Source organism: Anomaloglossus baeobatrachus, chromosome 1 (assembly GCF_048569485.1).
Source record: "Anomaloglossus baeobatrachus isolate aAnoBae1 chromosome 1, aAnoBae1.hap1, whole genome shotgun sequence".
Taxonomy (NCBI): domain Eukaryota; kingdom Metazoa; phylum Chordata; class Amphibia; order Anura; family Aromobatidae; genus Anomaloglossus; species Anomaloglossus baeobatrachus.
The window spans coordinates 539,487,420-539,506,540 of NC_134353.1; the positions used below are offsets into that span (position 1 = coordinate 539,487,420).

Here is a 19,121-nt window from a genome sequence, read left to right on the forward strand (position 1 = left end):
GGGCCGGATCCGGGGACTCGAGCGGCGCTCCTCGCCCGTGAGTGAAAGGGGTGGTTTGGGGTTGGAGGGTATGGTCTGTGACGCCACCCACGGTTTGTGGTGAGGTTGGGACACCACCGCTGCTCTGGACGGGGATCCCGGGAGCGATGACAGGGAGCAGCCGAGATGTTTCTCTCCCCTCCATGGGTAAGGGGGATTTGGTGGTCCCGGGGCCTGGTGAGGTGTTGGGGGAGGCAGGGTTGGTGAGGTGCAGGGTCGTGGGGGCAGCGCGTTGCCTGACGGCACAGTGGTACTCACTCAGCCAATGATGAATACAGAGTGTCCGGTAAAACAAACGGCTGGATGGACGGGTCCCGCAGCCGGCTGCGGTGGTTACTCCCGGACGGGTGGTGGTGGCTGCCTTTCCCTGCACCTGTTGTGTGTCTTCGGTCCCGATGGCTTCCCACCGGTAACCTGCTCCCCAGCTTGGATGTGTGCAGGAGGAGCCCCTTTTGCCACTTCACACCTTCTACTTCACTCTCCCTCACTACTCTGACTTCCTTTCCCGCCTCCAGGACTGTGAACTCCAACCGCCTGGCTCCACCCCACCTGGTGTGGACATCAGCCCCTGGAGGGAGGCAATAAGGATTTGTGTGTGACTGATGTACCTATCTCGGGGTGTGGGGTGTGTTGTTGCAGTACCAGTGACGACCTGGCTTGTCCAGGGCGCCACACGTGCCATAGGTTTGCCATCACTGTCATAGTGTGCAAAGCATTTTTGATACGATTAACGAGCACAAAAGCGTCATAATCGTATCATTGGTGTAGCGTCGGTCATTTCCATTAATTGGGAAAGACCGATGTTACGATGTTGTTCCTCGTTCCTGCGGCAGCACACATCGCTGTGTGTGACACTGCAGGAGTGACGAACATCTCCAACATGCGTCCACCGGCAATGAAGAAGGAAGGAGGTGGGCGGGATGTTTACGTCCTGTTCATCTCCGCCCCTCCACTTCTATTGGACGCCTGCCGTGTGACGTCGCTGTGACGCCGCACGACCCGCCCCCTTAGGAAGGAGGCGGTTCGCCGGCCAGAGCGACGTCGCAGGGCAGGTGAGTGCACGTGAAGCTGCCATAGCGATAATGTTCGCTACGGCAGCTATTACCATGATATCGCAGCTGCGACGGGGGCGGGGACTATCGCGCTCGGCATCGCAGCATTGGCTTGCGATGTCGTAGTGTGCAAAGGGCCCCTTACAATGCTGTCAGATGTGTCAGAATATTCGCTGCTCCCCATGCCCGGGATTGTGGATGAGAGGAGCAGTGAATATATCATAGCATTAATTGGCGGCCGACATCTCGCAGGGCAGGGACCCGACAGGTCTCTGTGCTGCGATGTATTTCAGCAGGATGCGTGCCCTCAGACGCACATCCAGCTGAAACAGGTGCTGGAGTCGGCGGACCCCCACACCCCCGGCCTGGTTGCGATTCCTGCGACTGCCCCTGACGGCACTATATCAAAATAAAGATTATTATTATTATATATATGCTGCTCAAAAAACTAAAGGGAGCACAAACAACAGAATGGTATTTTAGTGTGCCCTTTATTTTTTTTGAGCAGTAATACATACTGTATATATAAATGTATAGAAGCTAGTGTATAGTGACTCCTGCAGAGATATAGAAAGTCTGCACTTAATGCTTAGCAGCACATGCAGCAGATGGGTGCAATAACATGAAATAGGCGCTTGAGTCGCTGCAGTGAGACAGCTGACATCCCATAGGGCTGCCGCCATCCATTCCTGAAGAGATCGATAAGGCAGAGAAGATAAGTGACAGCTATTGTCATAGGTCTCCGGCAGCGGCTGGTGCGCTCCACACTATATCCTGCTGGAACTTTGGTACAGTCCACTCTCCCTGTATCTTGGCTGCAGTGGCAAAGACCGGTGGGCGCGGTCTGGCCCGGGAAGGGGGCGCGGTCTGGCCCGGGAAGGGGGCGCGGTCTGGCCCGGGAAGGGGGGCGCTTCTCAGGCTGGAGGCGCGGCGTCTGCACGGGGATGGGCGTGACTGGCCAGGGAAGAAGGCCGCTATTGAGGCTGGAGGCGTGGTCTGCCCGGGGAGGGGGCGCGGTCTCAGGCTGGAGGCGCGGTGTGCTCCAAGGGGCGCGGCCTGCCTCAGGGGCGTGATCTCAGACTGGAGGCGCAGTCTGCCAAGAAAGGGGGCGCGGCTTGCCTTGGGGGGTGCGGTCTCAGGCGAGAGGCGTGGTCTGTCAATGGGAGGGGGCGTGGTCTCAGACTGGAGGCGCGGTCTGGCAGGGGGAGGAGGCGCGGTCTTCCAATGGGGAGGGTGCGCGGTCTCAGGCTGGAGGCGCGGTCTCAGGCTGGATGAGTGGTCTTCCAATGGGGAGCGGGCGCGGTCTCAGGCGGGAGGCGCGGTCTCAGGCTGGATGAGTGGTCTGCCAGGGGGAGGGGGCGCGGTCTGCCAGGGGGAGGGGGCGCGGTCTGCCAGGGGGAGGGGGCGCGGTTTGAGGCTGGAGGTTCCTGAGCAGCTGCTCGTCTGCCCCCGGAGCCTTGCACTGTAGTGTGAGAAGTGTCAGTGACAAGCAGCCATCCCTCGAGTGTCCATAGTGCTCTGTCCTCAGCATACAGCATTGCAGGGGCTGACAGGATGCTGTGCACACTGCGGACCCTGCTCTTAAAGGGGAGTCTCTCGGTGAAAGGTGTACAGGTGAGGTCACGTGCTCACGGATATCTCCGCGTACAGCTGTAACCCTAATGAACAGTTATCTCATCATGCCCTTTAATTATAAGTAAGAAAATGTAAAGCCCCTTAGTAATATATAAGTCCTCCATGAAGGTAAAACGCCGCTGTATTATGGGGAACCGGTCACCTCGGAAAACGCTATTTACCTGCAGACACAGGGTTAATGTGGGAAATAGTGTCCATGCTGGCGGACCACCTTACTGAACGTGCGGCTACCGGGAGAAATAATAGTTACCCCAGTCATGGGGCGTGCACAGGGCGGTCAGTGGCGGGTACGCTCCCGGGACTGCAGCCGGCTCTGCGGGGCCTCTGTGCAGAGGAAGCTGTCAGTCCCGGGGTGAGCGTGTACCTGACCGCACAGTGAGGGGGTGCCTGGAGCGCCCTGTGCACACCGAGCCGCACGTTCAGTAAGGTGGTCCGCCAGCATTGCAACACTATTTCCCAGATTAACCCTATGACCACAGGAGTTTGCTAAGTAAAGAACAGACAGATCCATATTCCCGCTGTTACACTTATGTTACCTGCGATGACTGTATCTTTTTTGTGGGTAATGAGTGTGGCTACTTTCACACTTGCGTTGGACAGGATCCGTAGCATTGCGTTGTGTGACGGATGCAACGGATGCGTTGCATATAGTGGCACAACGCATGCTGCAGATCGTACAAAATAACGCAGTCCGTTGTAGTTTTTTTTCCTTGACTTTACACATCTGAGCATGCGCAGTTGTGTAAAGACAGCTGCATTAACGGAATCCGTCACCATTGGCGTCCATTATAAAAACAATGGACGCCTAACGGATTCCTGCAGATTGCGTTTTTTTGACACTCCGCCAAGCGCAGAAAAACGTTACATGCTGCGTTCAATCCGCTAGACGCAGCGTCAAAATAACGCTGCTGCGTCGTCTAGCGGATGCAACGCAGACACTTGCGTTACAGTGCGTCGTCCATACAACTCTATGGAGAGTAGCGCGGTCCGTTAACGGACTGCGCTATTCTCCATAGTGACGGAATGCGCTGAACGCAAGTGTGAAACTAGCCTGTGTGATGTTTTCTTGTAACCATACCTTTGTGCTTCAGAGCAGAGCTGTAGGGGGGTTGCAAGCCTGTGGGGGGCAGACCTATAGATCGGCAGGCCTCTGGGAGCAAGACTGTGGTGGGTGGGTGGGCCTGTCAGAACAATCCTGTGGGGGTGGGGGCGGTCCTGTAGATCAGCAGACGTGTGGGGTGAGCGTTGGGCCTTAGACCGGCAAACCTATGGGTGGTGGGGGCGGGCCTGTAGACTGGCGTGTCTGTAGGGGTCAGCCTTGTAGATTAGAGGGCCTGTGGGGGCAAGCTTGTGGGTGGTGGGCCTGTCAGGGCAGGTCTTCAGCTTTGCTCCGGCCCCTACGCTGTCTCCGGTGTCTTTATAATCTTTCTGGCTTAAATTTTGTGCCTGTGCCGTCCTAGCTGCAGGTGGTGCTTGCGCACATTGATCTCTTGACAGTCTTCAGTAAAGTGGCGGTGCATGCGCATATTTAGATCTCAGCTCAATGGCAAGCCAAGATCTCAATTTGCGCTGTGCTGCTACCAGGGCCGTTTTATTGAAGACTGCCAGGAGGTCAATGTGTGCAAGTACCACCCGCAGCCACCATGTTTTTCCGAAAATAAAAAAGTCATACTTTTTTTGCCCTGAAAATGTCTTAGGCCCGTTTTACACGTCAGTGAAAAACAGTGACGTTTTTCACTGGCGTGTAAAACACGCACATGTCCCTCCGTGTGCCGTGATTTACGGCACACGTGGGTTGTCTAAGTGCAATCCGGGCTCCGTGATTGCACTTAGAGATTCACTCACCTGTGCCCGCTCTCAATGGTGCTGATCGCTCCCGCGGTGCAGCATCCGGCCGGCGCTGACCCCCGCAGCAGCTGCTTCCGGGTCGGCTGTGTCGTGCATCATGAATATGCGTGACAGTAATGAGCCGGCTCAGAAGCAGCAAGCTGCACGGGCTGCAGAGAGCGCCCCTGAAGCTGGGTGAGTAAAAATGATTTTTATTTTAAAAGCACGTTTTTTTCTGGCACGTGTTTCACGGACGACACCACTGCGTGGTCCGTGGGACATCAGTGATGCCAGAAAAAAATGGACATGTCTCTGTGCGGCAATCACGGACACGCGGGTACGCCGCACGGAGACATGGTCAGTGAAAAATCACTGATGTGTGAGCAGACCCATTCATTATAATGGGTCTGCGTATGTAAGTGATTCTGGTACGTATAAAAAAAAAGCACAAACGTCCCAGAATCACTGACGTGTGAAAGAGGCCTTATTCTTGGGTAAAAAAGCACCCGCCCCCCTTCCCAGGATAATCATACTTATCAGACCCCAGACATCTGCGTGGTTCCCAGGTCATCCTGCGATGTTCAGTGGGTGCTCCCAGAAGGTATGCTCCACATGGTCCTTCCTCCACACTCACGCACTGATACACACACACACATCAGGTCGCACACACACACTCGCCATATCCAGCGATACTGATTGCTTCCAGCCAGCAGGTCAGTGCAGCGGAGCACATGGAGGTCTCAGCAGTGGAACGCATCGATGAACCCCACCACAGGTCCTCTATACGTTCCACCGCACTAGGTCCCAGCAATCGGTATCGCTGAAAGTGGTGAGTTGAGTGTGTGTGTGTGTGTATGCGCGATCTGATGGTTGGCATGTGCACGATCTGATTTGTGTGGGTACGTGATCTGATGGGTGTGTGTGTGTGTGTGTGTGTGTGTTCCACTGAAGGTCCTCCTGTTTGGTGTCTGCTGAGTATGATTGGGGGTCTTCAGTCTTCTTTCTTTTAGGGGTGTCTGCTGTCTATAATGAAGTGTCCTGCAGTATCTTTGACTTTTGTTAGCAGCATGGACACTTCATTGTTGAACTGCGACTAGGGCTTGTTTTCAGGGGAGGTCTTATAGCTAAGCCTTACACTAAAAATACTGAAAATTCCTGCTAGGATTTATTTTTTGGGGAGGTCTTATTATTGGAAAAACACGGTAGTACGGTGCAGGCACAAAATTTAAACCAGACACTGTCTTTTCTTTAGTTAGCGAAATCCTGCTGACGGGACTGGTTCTCTTTAACCCTATGTCTGCCCGAATATAGCATTTTCTGATATACCAATTGCCTTTATGCTCTTATTTCATTGTCTAAGGGCTCAGCTTAGCTTTTGCAGACAGAAGTATAATATGGGAGGGTGTACTGAAATCTACTCCCTGGTGCCTACAAATGCCCCTCTACCTTAGGACATCTGTATTATAAGGGCAGGGACCAGATGGCCATATTTTCAGTTAGTGTGATCCTACAAAACATCAGATCACACACCGGCCATTGTTAAGGCCCTGTCACACACACAGATAAATCTGCGGCAGATCTGTGGCAGATCTGTGGTTGTAGTGAAATTGTGGACAATTAGTGCCAGGTTTGTGGCTGTGTACAAGTGGAACAATATGTCCATGATTTCACTGCAACCACAGATCTGCCAAAGATTTACCTCTGTGTGTGACGGGGCATTTAGTCTATGGGGTCAGCTGCAGCCAAGTGGTGACCACGTTTGGATGAAATGTGAAGGGTGCTGCCGATCAGTGGCTGTTGATTGGCTTCAGCCACCATATAACATTGTTTATGCCACCAGGAGACTGATGGAGACTGGAGGAGTAATCAATCATAGAGGTGACTACAGTCCCCCCAACCTCCTCTGGGCCCATACACGAGCTCGAGTTCATCAAAGGTTTTACAAGAAATTTCTGCTTCATCAAAGGATTGTACCAAAGTTTTTTGACTGTTTGCGCCCTCACATCATTTTCAACCAGCTCTGACAAAGTTGAGACTGGACAAGGGCGAGGTAACCCTTGTTCATGAAAAATGACTAGTGACAGCGTCCCCTGTGTTAGGGTATGTGCGCACTAGGCATTTTTTTGTGGCATCAAAAACGCTGCGTTTCTGGCCGCTAAAAAACGCAAAACGCATTAAAAACGCATGCATTTTTACCGCGATTTGGTGCGTTTTGCTGCGTTTTTGTTCACTGCGTTTTTATGCGTTTTTTTATCATTGAACAATGCCATTAAAGATTGGTGAAGAAAAAAAGAAAAGATCTGATGACATTTCCTGCTTCAATCTCTTCTCCTTCATTCTCCACTAGTGTATGCAGGAGAACAGACAGCAGCTGCAGAACTACAAGGCTCAGCATGCTCCATCCAGTATTGTATGCTGAGGGAGAGGCAGGGTGAGCAGAACTACAAGGCTCAGCATACTCCATCCACTAGTGTATGCAGGAGAGCAGACAGCAGCTGCAGAACTACAAGGCTCAGCATACTCCATCCAGGACTGTATGCAGGAGTTTTTTGCCCAAAAATATAAAAAAAAAAAAAGACGTGGGCTTCGCCATATTTTTGTATGCTAGCCAGGTACAGCAGACAGGTACGGCTGTCCCCAACCCCCAGCTGCCTATTTGTACTTGGCTAGGAACCAAAAATATAGGGAAGTCCTTTTTTTAAATTCTATTTCCTAAAATTATCTTTAAAAAAAAATGACATGGGCTTCGCCCAATTTTTGTATCCAGCCAGGTACAACTAGGCAGCTGGGGATTGGAATCCGTAGCGCAGGGTGCCCATTCTTTCTGGGCATTCCCGCTGGAAATTGAAGTCCGCAGCCGCCCCAGAAAATGGCGCTTTCATAGAAGCGCTATCTTCTGGCGCTGTATCCAACTCTTCCAGCGGCCCTGATGCCGGGTGGCTCGCTGGATAATAATGGGGTTCGGGCTAGCTGTGTATTATCAACTGGCCCTAAGCCCGAAATTCATGGTGTCACGCCAATATTAGACATGGCCACCATGCATTTCTAGTAAAGATAAAAAAAAAAAAAATACACAGAAAAATATTTTTATTAGAAATAAAATACAACACAATTAGTGACTCCATCTTTATTGAAATAAAGAACCCCCCCTCCGCAGTAATCCTGGGTCAAGGGTCCAGCGATGTCCAATCCGATCCAATATCATCTGATCGGTTTGCCAGAAAAAAAGGCAAAGCGATCAGAGGATGTTAGGTTCAAGGATGTGAATCACATGACACATCAGCTGATTGTATAAACGGCGTTTATACAACCAGCTGATGCATCAGTAAAAAACCCCCAAAAAACTACTCACCTCTGTGCAGACTCCAGCCCGAACGCTGCAGGAACTGCCGGTAATCATTGATGCGGTCACCTGACAGCATCAGCTGATAGTTTAAGCCGGCCGGGCGGTAAAAAGCCGGCCTCACCGCGAGACTTATATGATCAGCTGATGCGGTCAGGTGACCGCATCAGCTGATCACCGGCAGGTCCTGCAGTGATCGGATGTGTCACGGGAGTCTGCACACAGCCGGAGCAGGGGTGGCAGTACCGGGAAGAGGAGCAGGGAGCGGACGTGTCCCGGGAGTCTGCAGACAGGTGAATATGTTTTCACGCTTTTCTGTTTACCAACAGAAGGAATCCTCTTCCTGTACACGTCACTGTACTACCACCCCTTGCGTTTATAGCTGCGTTTTTAGTCATAGAAACGCAGCTATATTTGCAATTTGCGTTTTTCATTGCGTTTTTGAACATCTCATTGAACTCAATGGGTGAAAAACACAGGAATAATTGACATGCTGCGGTTTTGTGGGCACCACAAAAACGCAGCTAAAAAAAACCGCTGTGTGCAGACAGCAAAAATGAAAACTCATAGACTTTGCTGGTGAAGCAAAATCATGCAGTTTTCTTAATCAAAACACACGCAAAAAACACCTAGTGCGCACATAGCCTTACAAATCTTCAGTGTCGGACTAAAGTAAGATAGTTGTGAGTTGCACATGGAGCAGAACTTTACTTTTCAGACATGCCAGATTCCTTATGAATCAGGAGCGTCGGACTCCAGCATGCCTCCTCATCAAGACATGAAAAAACAGACAGTAGACCTCACAAAAAAATAAATAAATTCAACCTAAACTTATCTGGCGCCCCTTTGTCTCTTTTTTTTCTCTACTGTTTACTAGATGGCGATTGGAATTTGTTTTTTTGCATGCCAGAAAAATGGATGGTACACTCATGGAGAATCGTAAAAACGGACCCATAGACCAAAAATTTATAAAAATCAAATCCAGCACACTAATAATAGTGCAAAAAAAGGTCAAAATTAGGCTGAATTGTTGTATCGATCATTAAAGGCTCATACAGATGAATGTAGATTCTCTCATCCGAGAGAATCTGGTCAGTTATGCAAATGACACTGATCAGAGTGTGATCCAATTCTTTGGGATATGGAGAAAATAAAATTCTCCATCCTCTTAGTCTGCGGAACTCGGACTGCACTCAGATGTCATCCAAGTGCAATCCAATGTTTCCAACGCACTCATTGACTTGCATCTGACCATTGGATCAAACTCATTTTCTTTTGTGCTTTTTTTCATTGTTCTGAGCAGAAATATTCTTCCATTTTACTTGGTATATAAAATGCACAGAAAAGATAAAACCTAATCCATAGTGCTGTGAAGTCCCATTGGGCTCAGTCTAGTTTACACTTATTAGGATTGCACATGACCTGGACTGGGATAACTATAAAGTCAAGGTTCAGTAGAACCACATAAGGCTTTACATCTTAGGCTGCGTTCACATGTTATCACTGAACATGTGCACATGTAGTTCGACACAAATGACAAATACTAAAAGCATATTCATTGTTAATGGCTTCCAGGTTTACAATAAAAATGATCCGTGTCGTGAGAAGACAAAAATATAGGTGGCACTCACCAATGTGTAAAATCTTCTCTTTATTGTTCAATTTCAATAAAGCATAGCAGGTGAAGTGGTGGATGCGGGCGGCGTGCGAGATGATTGCCGTTTCACTCTGTACTGGTTCTGTCAGGTTAAGTACCTGTTGAAGTGTGCTCTAGCGCAAAATGGCTATCGTCCCGCACGCCGCCCGCATCCACCACTTCACCTGCTATGGTTTAATGAAATGAAACAATAAAGAGAAGATTATATGCATCGGTGAGTGCCACCTATATTCTTGTCTTCTCAGGATACAAACTTTTATGAACTCTGCCACGCAAGGTTGTGCACCACCTTATTGCAGTATTGTAACTATACCCCCGGTCCACGTGTCTTCCAGCTGGGTCCTTTATTAATCTATGGTGCCGAGCCACTTCTGTTTTTTGTGGTTTCATAATAAAAATAACATATGTGCCTCCCCCGTGCCAGCAGCCCGCGCTGCTAGGATCCGGACCCGCTGCGTGGCTCGAGGGATCCTCCGGATCAGAGGGTCACGCGGACACGCCGAATGAAAAGGGGGGCGTAGTTGTACGGCCTTGACCGTATTCAGTTCGTGACGCCACCCATGGTGTGTGGTGAAGTGGGACACCACCGCTGCTGTTGTAGGATACCCGGGGGAGATGTAATGGCAGCCGGATGTTAACCCCTCAGTGGGTGGGGATGGTTGCCCCGGGGCCCAGTGTCTCTGTGCAGGGTATGGCGATGGCAGGGGCTTGCGCGCCCGGATGGACCAGGGGATGTTTAGTTACTCACAAGTAAAAGCATCACATGAGTCTTTTGGTAAATCAAGGTGCTGGTGGCCAGCCGCCGCAGCCAGTTGTACTCTGGTCCCCCACCTGGGCTGGTGGTCGCCGTCTCTTCCTCTGCACTAGTTGTGGTTGTGTGTTTGGACTTCCCAGTATGGAACACGGGAGTCCTCTCCCGGCTTTCTGTGTGCCTGAGGAGCTGTGCCCGCTGACGCTGACCCGTGGGATCTATGGTCCCTGGCAGTTGCCCTATCCCTCTCTGTGGGTGGTTGTCTGCTTCTGGGACTTTGGTTGGGACAGGACCTATAATCCTGCCCTGAATCGGTTGATTAGCTAGGCCGTTGGTTGCGGTCCTGGCTTCAGGGTCAGAGTACCCCCTCTGTGCACGGTTTCCAGTCAGGTCTCCGGTGTCGGTACCGGCGGGCTCCAACCCTGCTCCGGTCCTCCTCGGATCTGCCGAGCCGTCTTCCCGTCTCGTGCTGATGGAGACCACCGTCTGCCACCTAGCCAAGGTACCAGGGCTCCGACCCTGGCATCGTTCAACTTGAACTTCTCCTCCACTGGAGCCACACCTAGCTCCAGCCCACACTCCTCTCAACTTGAACTACAGACTTTTTCTCTTACTGTTTTCCCGCCCCGGGCTGTCTAGACCCCTAGGTGGGCGTTCCCTAACCGCCTGGTCCCGCCCACTGGTGTGTCTGTCTTGCCCTGAGGGGGGTGACTTGGGTTTCGGGTCAACTGTATGTAACCTAGGTGAGGGAAGGTGTTATGCGGGGGCCTATTGTGTGACTACCTGGTTTTGCCAGGGCGTCACATTCCCCCTTGGTTTAATACAGACTGTACGCGGGCTGTCCGACCGCCAACATTTATTTAACAGGAACTGAAAAGATAAAAAGAACATTTTACAAGCATAATAACAGTGGTACATTTTTGTTTTTCTTCCCTTGCGGGAGGCACTTTTCTTAAACGTTACACATGCAAACCGGGACGGGATGGACCGGGTCCTTCTCACCTCACTCCCACCCAAAACAACCTTACCCCCTTGTGCCAACGCTAAGCATAATGGTGCGAACCCCTTGCCCAAGTCCAGGACAGGTCTGGGTGTTGCCTTAAGGGCCGGGTAAAAAGTTCCTTACCCGGCAATCTTTTTCAAGGGCCCCACGTCCAAGGGACCCCTGACCCTGAGGGTAGCCACCAGTTTTGGTGGTGACTGGGCCTCGGCCGACTCTACCGCAGGCCCTTCCTCCACCCAGCCTCTCCAGAGACTGCAGCAGGGTGAGAAGGTTGGTCAGGGACTATTTACAAGGCCCAATAGTTTTTGGGTTGGCCTGCCAGTTCACGGCCATTGTCCATTTTTAAAACTTTTTCAAACGGGAACTTTGAACGGTTAACAGTCCCAACGGGGACTCACACTGGGGGTAGCTGGGGTTTCGCTACCTACTCATTATCCTCTGTGCTGGAGAGGGGCGGAGGTAGAATTTTTCTCCATCGCTCACCCATCTTTTGACATCAAGGGCGAACCACCCCCTCTCTCCGCAATGCCGGGTGTACGTAACCAACTCTCCAGTCTCCAGGTCTCGGTCTGGGTGGCCAACGGGCAGATGAGGGGCCACATACCTCCGGAATACGAAGATCTTGGCCTCCAGGCCCGGCTCATATGTAAAACCACATCCTTTCTGGGCATTATCTGCCCTTGATAGGTTGGGCCCCGCACCTGGAAGGTGGCATTCCGGAGGTGGTCCTTCTCCATGTAGGTCCGGGTCAGCACCTCCGCTTTCCTCTTCTCCCGGGCGGTGATCTCCTTCCTCAGCTGGCGCCGCTGCTGCTCCCAATACGGGGCTCCAGCCTCGTACTCTGCTTCCACCTGCGCGGGGGTCGAGCCCAGCCGGACACCCTCCGTGCCGGCTGCGACTGGCACCACAGGCAATGGAGGATTCCGCTGTGTTGTGGCCTGCTTTGCTGCCCTACAGGTGCATCCCGGCTGCGCCTCAGCCGGGACTGGGAATTGGGGAGCGGTTGGCGTCTCAGCTGCTACCGACTTCCGGTTGGCGCCACCTCTGCTGCGGCCGGGCGGACTGCTGGGGCCGTCATCGGGGTTGCGGCCTGGCTCGGGACCGGAGAAAACGTCTTCCGGGCTTTAGTCTGGCGTGGAGCTGGTACGGGTGCCGGGGCGGTGACGTGCTCGCGGCTTGATTCCGGATTCCGCTGGCGGGTCCTCGTGGGCAGATGGTACGGGTACCGCTGCCGTAGCTTGTGCCAGCGGACCGAGCGGGGGGTCGGCCACAGGTACGGGCAGTGAGGGAGGTGGTGTGGCGGACGGGGGCAGACCGAGCCCCTCAGCCTGGTGGGCCGGTTCCGGTGGGACATAAAGGTGTGGGTCGCTTACCCGCTCCTCCGAGGTCGCCTCCACTTCACGGGCCCGAACAGCTGCAGCCAGCTCCGCTATCTCGGCCGTCCATCGCTTCAGCAAGAAGCTAGCCTGAGTCTGGATCCTGCGGCACATGCGTTCGGTTGGGGATTCCACCCAGTCGGCTGTTCCGGGCACGGGCTCCTCCACTGCTGGTTTGCCAGACTGGTCGGCCATGTTTCGCTGTCGGTGTCCTGGCGTCTCTGCCCTTTATCTGCTCAGGTCACATGCTGCAGACTCTTCGCACGCCCCCCCTTGGTCTTTTGCAAGCACGCCCTCGTGCGGCAGGTTAGTTTTGTTTTCGGCCTCAGGGTGTTGTTTCCTTCCGGCCGTTCTCCCAGGGGGCGGGACTTCAGCTTCGCGCCCTTTCTCGGGGGAGAAGACGCTGGGCTGTAGTTTTTCGCGCCTAAAAATGGCGGCAAAAATGGCGACTTCTGAAAATTTTTCAACGGATCACCGCTGACTGTCCAATGCAAGGCGCACTTCAACCAGGTAGGTGGATGGGTTTGAATCCTGTTCGTGACGCCAAGTTTTGGGGTGTGCCGCCCCCGTGCCATCAGCCGGCGCTGCTCGGATCCGGACCCGCTGCGTGGCTCGAGGGATCCTCCGGACCCGGGGGTCACGCGGACATGCCGAATGAAAAGGGGGGCGTAGTTGTACGGCCTTGACCGTATTCGGTTCGTGACGCCACCCACGGTGTGTGGTGAAGTGGGACACCACCGCTGCTGTTGTGGTATACCCGGGGGAGATGTAATGGCAGCCGGATGTTAACCCCTCAGTGGGTGGGGATGGTTGCCCCGGGGCCCAGTGTCTCTGTGCAGGGTATGGCGATGGCAGGGGCTTGCGCACCCGGATGGACCAGGGGATGTTTGGTTACTCACAAGTAAAAGAATCACACGAGTCTTTTGGTAAGCCAAGGTGCTGGTGGCCGGCCGCCGCAGCCGGTTGTACTTTGATCCCCCACCCGGGCTGGTGGTCGCCGTCTCTTCCTCTGCACTAGTTGTTGTTGTGTGTTTGGACTTCCCGGTATGGAACATGGGAGTCCGCTCCCGGCTTTGTGTGTGCCTGAGGAACCGTGCCTGCTGACGCTGACCCGTGGGATCTATGGGCCCTGGCGGTTGTCCTATCCCTCTTTGTGGGTGGTTGTCTACTTCTGGGACTTTGGTTGGGACAGGACCTATAATCTTGCCCTCAATCGGTTGATTAGCTAGGCCGTTGGTTGCGGTCCTGGCTTCAGGGTCAGAGTACCCCCTCTGTGCACGGCTTCCGGTCGAATCTCCGGTGTCGGTACTGGCGGGCTCCAACTCTGCTCCAGTCCTCCTCGGATTTGCTGAGCCGTCTTCACAGTCTCCTGCTGACGGAGACCACCGTCTGCCACCTAGCCAAGGTACTAGTGCTCTGACCCTGGCATCGTTCAACTTGAACTTCTCCCGGGAGCTACACCTAGCTCCAGCCCACACTCCTCTCAACTTGAACTACAGACTTTTTCTCTTACTGTTTTCCCGCCCCGGGCTATCTAGACCCCTGGGTGGGCGTTCCCTAACCGCCTGGTCCCGCTCACTGGTGTGCCTGTCTTTCCCTGAGGGGGGTGACTAGGGTTTCAGGTCGGCTATATGTAACCTAGATGAGGGAAGGTGTTATGCGGGGGCCTATTGTGTGACTACCTGGTTTTGTCAGGGCGTCACACATACACTGCAAAACCAGACTTTCCCGTCCATCTGAAATGAAGAGTGCATGGGAAGACAGGTAAAGTGCAAGTGTTTCTCTTGCGTGCACAACATAGGTGGCCAATGGAGCTATGTTTCTGTAGAGGTTGAGAAGTTATGGATTCCACAACTATTCAGTCCCTAAATATCTAGGTCTGAATGGCTGTCATGTGTAAGAGCAGCAATGTGGTAATATGACCCGTGCCCTCTATGTTCCTGCTGGGATTGACCTCTATGAATCTGGGCCACTTCAGTGTTTTTCATCTAAGGTCATGTACAGAAGTGTTCGGTGTCCTTGGAGTTGTGACTGAAGCTTATCAGAGCAGACCTTTCCCTGCTGAGTCGGAGCCTCTCTGCTCTCGGTATTAACATGCCATACACTTCTCTGGAAATCTGTAAACTGCCATGGTATCACAAGACCCAATATCCAGAACACCTTGAAACATAAAATGACACAGACGCCAGAATTGTGGAGGTCACCCAATAAATAACTGACGTAAATAAATACCAGTAAAGCTTTTATAGATCGATAACCAAGTTGCTCACCCCTACTATAATGGAATGTTCGCATGTTGCGTTCTGTGCAGTGCAGAAAAGAACGCACCCTCTAAAACTGTAAACACTGCGTTTGTCAAAAAAATGCATCCAAACCGCATGCGTTTTGGATGCGTTTTGCATGCATTTTTTGGAGTGCGGTCCCACAGCAATTCAGCTCTGCTACATGCCCACTGACAGCAGACAGTCGTGCGATGAGAATGAACTCAGATGAATTTTACCCGACTTTATTGTCATCCCACGGCTCTGTCTGTGTTGCGTCCTGATTAGCGGTCACCCGTGAAGGTGACCGCAAATCACATGAGTGACTGAAGTGAGCAGCGCGATCAGTGCTGCCGGTACTCAGGTTACCCGCGGCTAGCTGGAGTTCTCCACCCGAGACCGCAACTCACCTGTGATATCATCGCTGATCGTGCAGCTCACTTCAGTCACTCGGGCGACTTGCTGTCACAATTGGAGAATCCAGCAGTGGCCGCGGGTAACCTGAGTGACGTCATCGCTGATCGTGCGGCTCACTTCAGTCGCTACGTGGAGCTGAAAGAGAGCGGTCTGGTCTGTGACCGCTCCTGTCAGCTTCATGTAGCAGAGCTGAGAGCATTGTGGGACGTCGTGTGGATTACGCCGGACCTGTATGGTTATTTGGGGGTTAATAAGTGGTGAAAGAGGGTGGGGGTTTTGTTTTTTATTCCAAATAATGGATTTTTTCGGATGTATGTGTTTATTTTCTTTAACTTACAGGTTAATCATGGAAGGTATCTCGGGAGACATCTGCCATGATTAACCTAGGACTTAGTGGCAGCTATGGGCTGCCATTAACTCCCTATTACCCCAATTGCCACCGCACCAGGGCAGTTCGGAATGGGCCGGGTAGAGTCCCGGGACTGTCGCATCTAATGGATGTGGCAATTCCAGGCGGCAGCTGGCTGATATTGTTAGGCTGGGGGGCTCCCCATAACGTGGAGCTCCCCATCCTGAGAATACCAGCCTTCAGCCGTGTGGCTTTACCCTGGCTGGTATCAAAATTGGGGGGGACCGTACGTCGTTTTTTGTTTGTTTTTTTTTTTTTTTTTTTTTTAATTATTTTACTGCACGATATAGACCCGCCCACCCGTGGCTGCGATTGATTTCAGTGAGACAGCTGTCACTCAGCGTGGGGGCGTGACTGACTGCAACCAATCATAGGCACCGGTGGGCAGGGGAAGCAGGGAATACGAGATTGAATAATGAGCGGCCGGCATTTTCAAAAGAGAAGCCGCCGGAGCTTTGTGACAGCCGTAGAGCGCCACGCTGGTGATTGGGGATCTGTGAGTATGAGAGAGGGGGAGAGACCGACTGATGGACAGAGAGAGGGACAGACAGAGAGAAACCGATGGACAGAGAGAGACAGACAGAGCGACCAACTGACAAAGAGACCGACAGACAGAGGGATATTGACCGACATCCACAGACAGAGAGAGATTGGCCGACATCGACAGAGACTGAAAAGACCTGCGTTTTGTTTGTCAAAAAAGCATGCGGAACGCAACAAAAATGCAGTCCAAGTGCATTTTTATTGCGTTTTGACCCACATCATTGATTTCAATGTGTGGATAACGCAGCTACAACGCACAAAAGAAGTGACATGCTGCTTTTTTTTTTTTCCCGCAGCGATTTGTGGCATCCAAAACGCTGTGTTTAAAAACGCAGCGTGCACATTGAATTTTCAGACTTATCATAGACTTTGCTGGGGAAGCTGAACGCATGCAATTTGGCACTGGAACGCTGCAGTTCAAAATGCAGCGTTAACCCGGGAAAAAACGCAACGTGCGCACATAGCCAAAAGGTCTTATGGCAATGTGTTAAACAGGCTTTCTCTAAATTAAGCTTTTTATCTTCATTGTCTTCCGCTAGGTTCAAATAATAAACTTAGGTGCCATTAACCACTCCAAGTCCAGCACTGGTAGTTTTATTGAAGATACTAAACAAACAACTCGTTTCATCGTTGGTCCTGCACCTCGTCAGGTTCATAAAAAGAATCAATGATTTACAACTGTAAAACCATACATTCCTTACCATGTGAAGTGAAGGGGATATAGTGAGACAGGTCAAAGTGTAAACCTAAATATACGGTCTCATTTAGACGTCCATATTTAAACACATTCATGAAAGAATGGTACCGGTGTCATCATTGTTTTGTATCAGTGTACGGTCTATGAGTCCAATTTTACCATTTGTGTGTCATCAGTGTTTTTCGCATATGGATAAAGAAAAGTGACAAAACTTCTCCTATACTTTGAATGTTAAACACGCAGAGTACACTGTTGCCAGCTATGTGCTGTACATGTTTTTCACGGACCCATAGGCTTGTATTGGCCATTGTCATCCGTTCTGCAAGAATAACACTGATATGTCTCCGCAGGGTTGGACTGGGGTGTCTGGGGCCCACCAGAGGAATTCACTCCAGGGGCCCACCCTACAGCGATATGCAAATACCTGTTAGCCATTATCCCCGTTATAGTGGAGCATCGATGGTGAAACACAGGCTCCTGCACATCTCCTGTGTACACAATAACTGATGTACAATTACAGTAATTTGCAGTAAGGGGGATGTTTGGTGACAAGTTATCACTGATCCACAGGTTTGGTAGGTGATAACTTATTGAATGAATGGATCAGGTGATGAGTTGGACATCAGCTCCACTTTCAAGGGGATAAAAGTTGCACGATCGGTGCAGGTCCCAGCAATCGGTTCCCACAGATTAATAAGTTATCACTTATCTTTAGGCCACGTTCACACGTTCAGTACTTGGTCAGAATGTTACATTATTATTTCTAAGCCAAAACTAGGAGTGGGTGAAATAGGCAGAGGTGTTTCTATTATACCGTATTTTTCGGACTATAAGACGCACCAGACCATAAGACTCACCCTGGTTTTAGAGGAGGAAAATAGGAAAATAAAATTTTATGCAAAAAATGTGGTCATGACACACTGTTATAGGGCGAGGATCTGCTGCTGACACTGTTATGGGGGGGGTAATGTCCCCAAATTCTCTACTAAGGTACCCCATCCTGATAATGATCTTCCTGCCTTGTATATGATCCCCATCCTTGTATATATGTCCCTCATCCTGGTATAGCCCTCATCCTGCTATATGCTGCCATCCTGGTATAGCCCTCATCCTGCTATATGCTGCCATCCTGGTATAGCCCTCATCCTGCTATATGCTGCCATCCTGGTATAGCCCTCATCCTGCTATATGCTGCCATCCTGGTATATGCCCTCATCCTGCTATATACCCCCATCCTGGCATATGGCCGCATCCTGCTATATACCCCATCCTGGCATATGGCCGCATCCTGCTATATACCCCATCCTGGCATATTGCCGCATCCTGCTATATACCCCATCCTGGTATATGGCCGAATCCTGTGGCACACGAAAAAAAAAATAAACGTTCATACTCACCTTTCCTCGCTCCACACAGCATCTCTCCTCCTCCCGACTGTGCCAGCAGCAGCGCCGCTGGCCTCGATCCCTGCAGCATCACGATGTCCTCCTCTCTGTGCCGGCCGCGGCTGTGTGTAGACACGTCCGCACAGGGATGACGTCATCGCTGTGCGTACCGCTAGTCTCCACACACAGCCACGGTCGGCACAGACAGGAGGACGAGCGATGTTGCGGGGATCATGGCCGGTGAGTATAGTGATTCACTGCACCCCGCGCTGATGATTATGCGTGGGGGGCAGTGAATATAGCCGCGCATGATCACTCCAGGCTGTATTCGCCAGGGGTGAACATGCGGGCTGGTTGTTTAATATGCGCACATCCCCCATCCATCAACCCGCCCACCTGTCAGCGCTGGCATCAGCGCTGAGGTATTATGGGCGGGATGATGGGCGTGTATATGAAATGAACGGGCCCACGTGGTCACGGCAGGCGCTGCTGCAGCCTGCTCGTGCCCCCGATTACCCGCGCTACTGCAGCACCCTCATTCCCTACAGCCATGCCCTACATTCAACTATAAGATGCGCCCCCCACTTTCCCCCAACATTTGGGTGGAAAAAAGTGCGTCTAATAGTCCAAAAAATACGGTACTTTTCCTCATATTTTACCACTCACGGTTTTGGCTACAAATACTGATGTAAAATACTGACCAAATACTCAACATGGGCACATGAC

The 19,121-nt window shown here is 51.7% G+C and overlaps 1 protein-coding gene across 1 annotated transcript in view; it reads left to right on the forward strand.

Annotated features, from left to right (window-relative positions):
- Nucleotides 1-2,497: 2,497 nt before the first annotated feature.
- Nucleotides 2,498-19,121, forward strand: part of NIPSNAP3A (nipsnap homolog 3A) — a 61,723-nt gene continuing 45,099 nt past the window's right edge. The window contains exon 1 of the mRNA XM_075339428.1: nucleotides 2,498-2,705. Within this exon, the coding sequence (XP_075195543.1) occupies nucleotides 2,646-2,705 (60 nt within the window). The 5' untranslated portion in view covers nucleotides 2,498-2,645. The remainder of the gene's footprint in view (nucleotides 2,706-19,121) is intronic.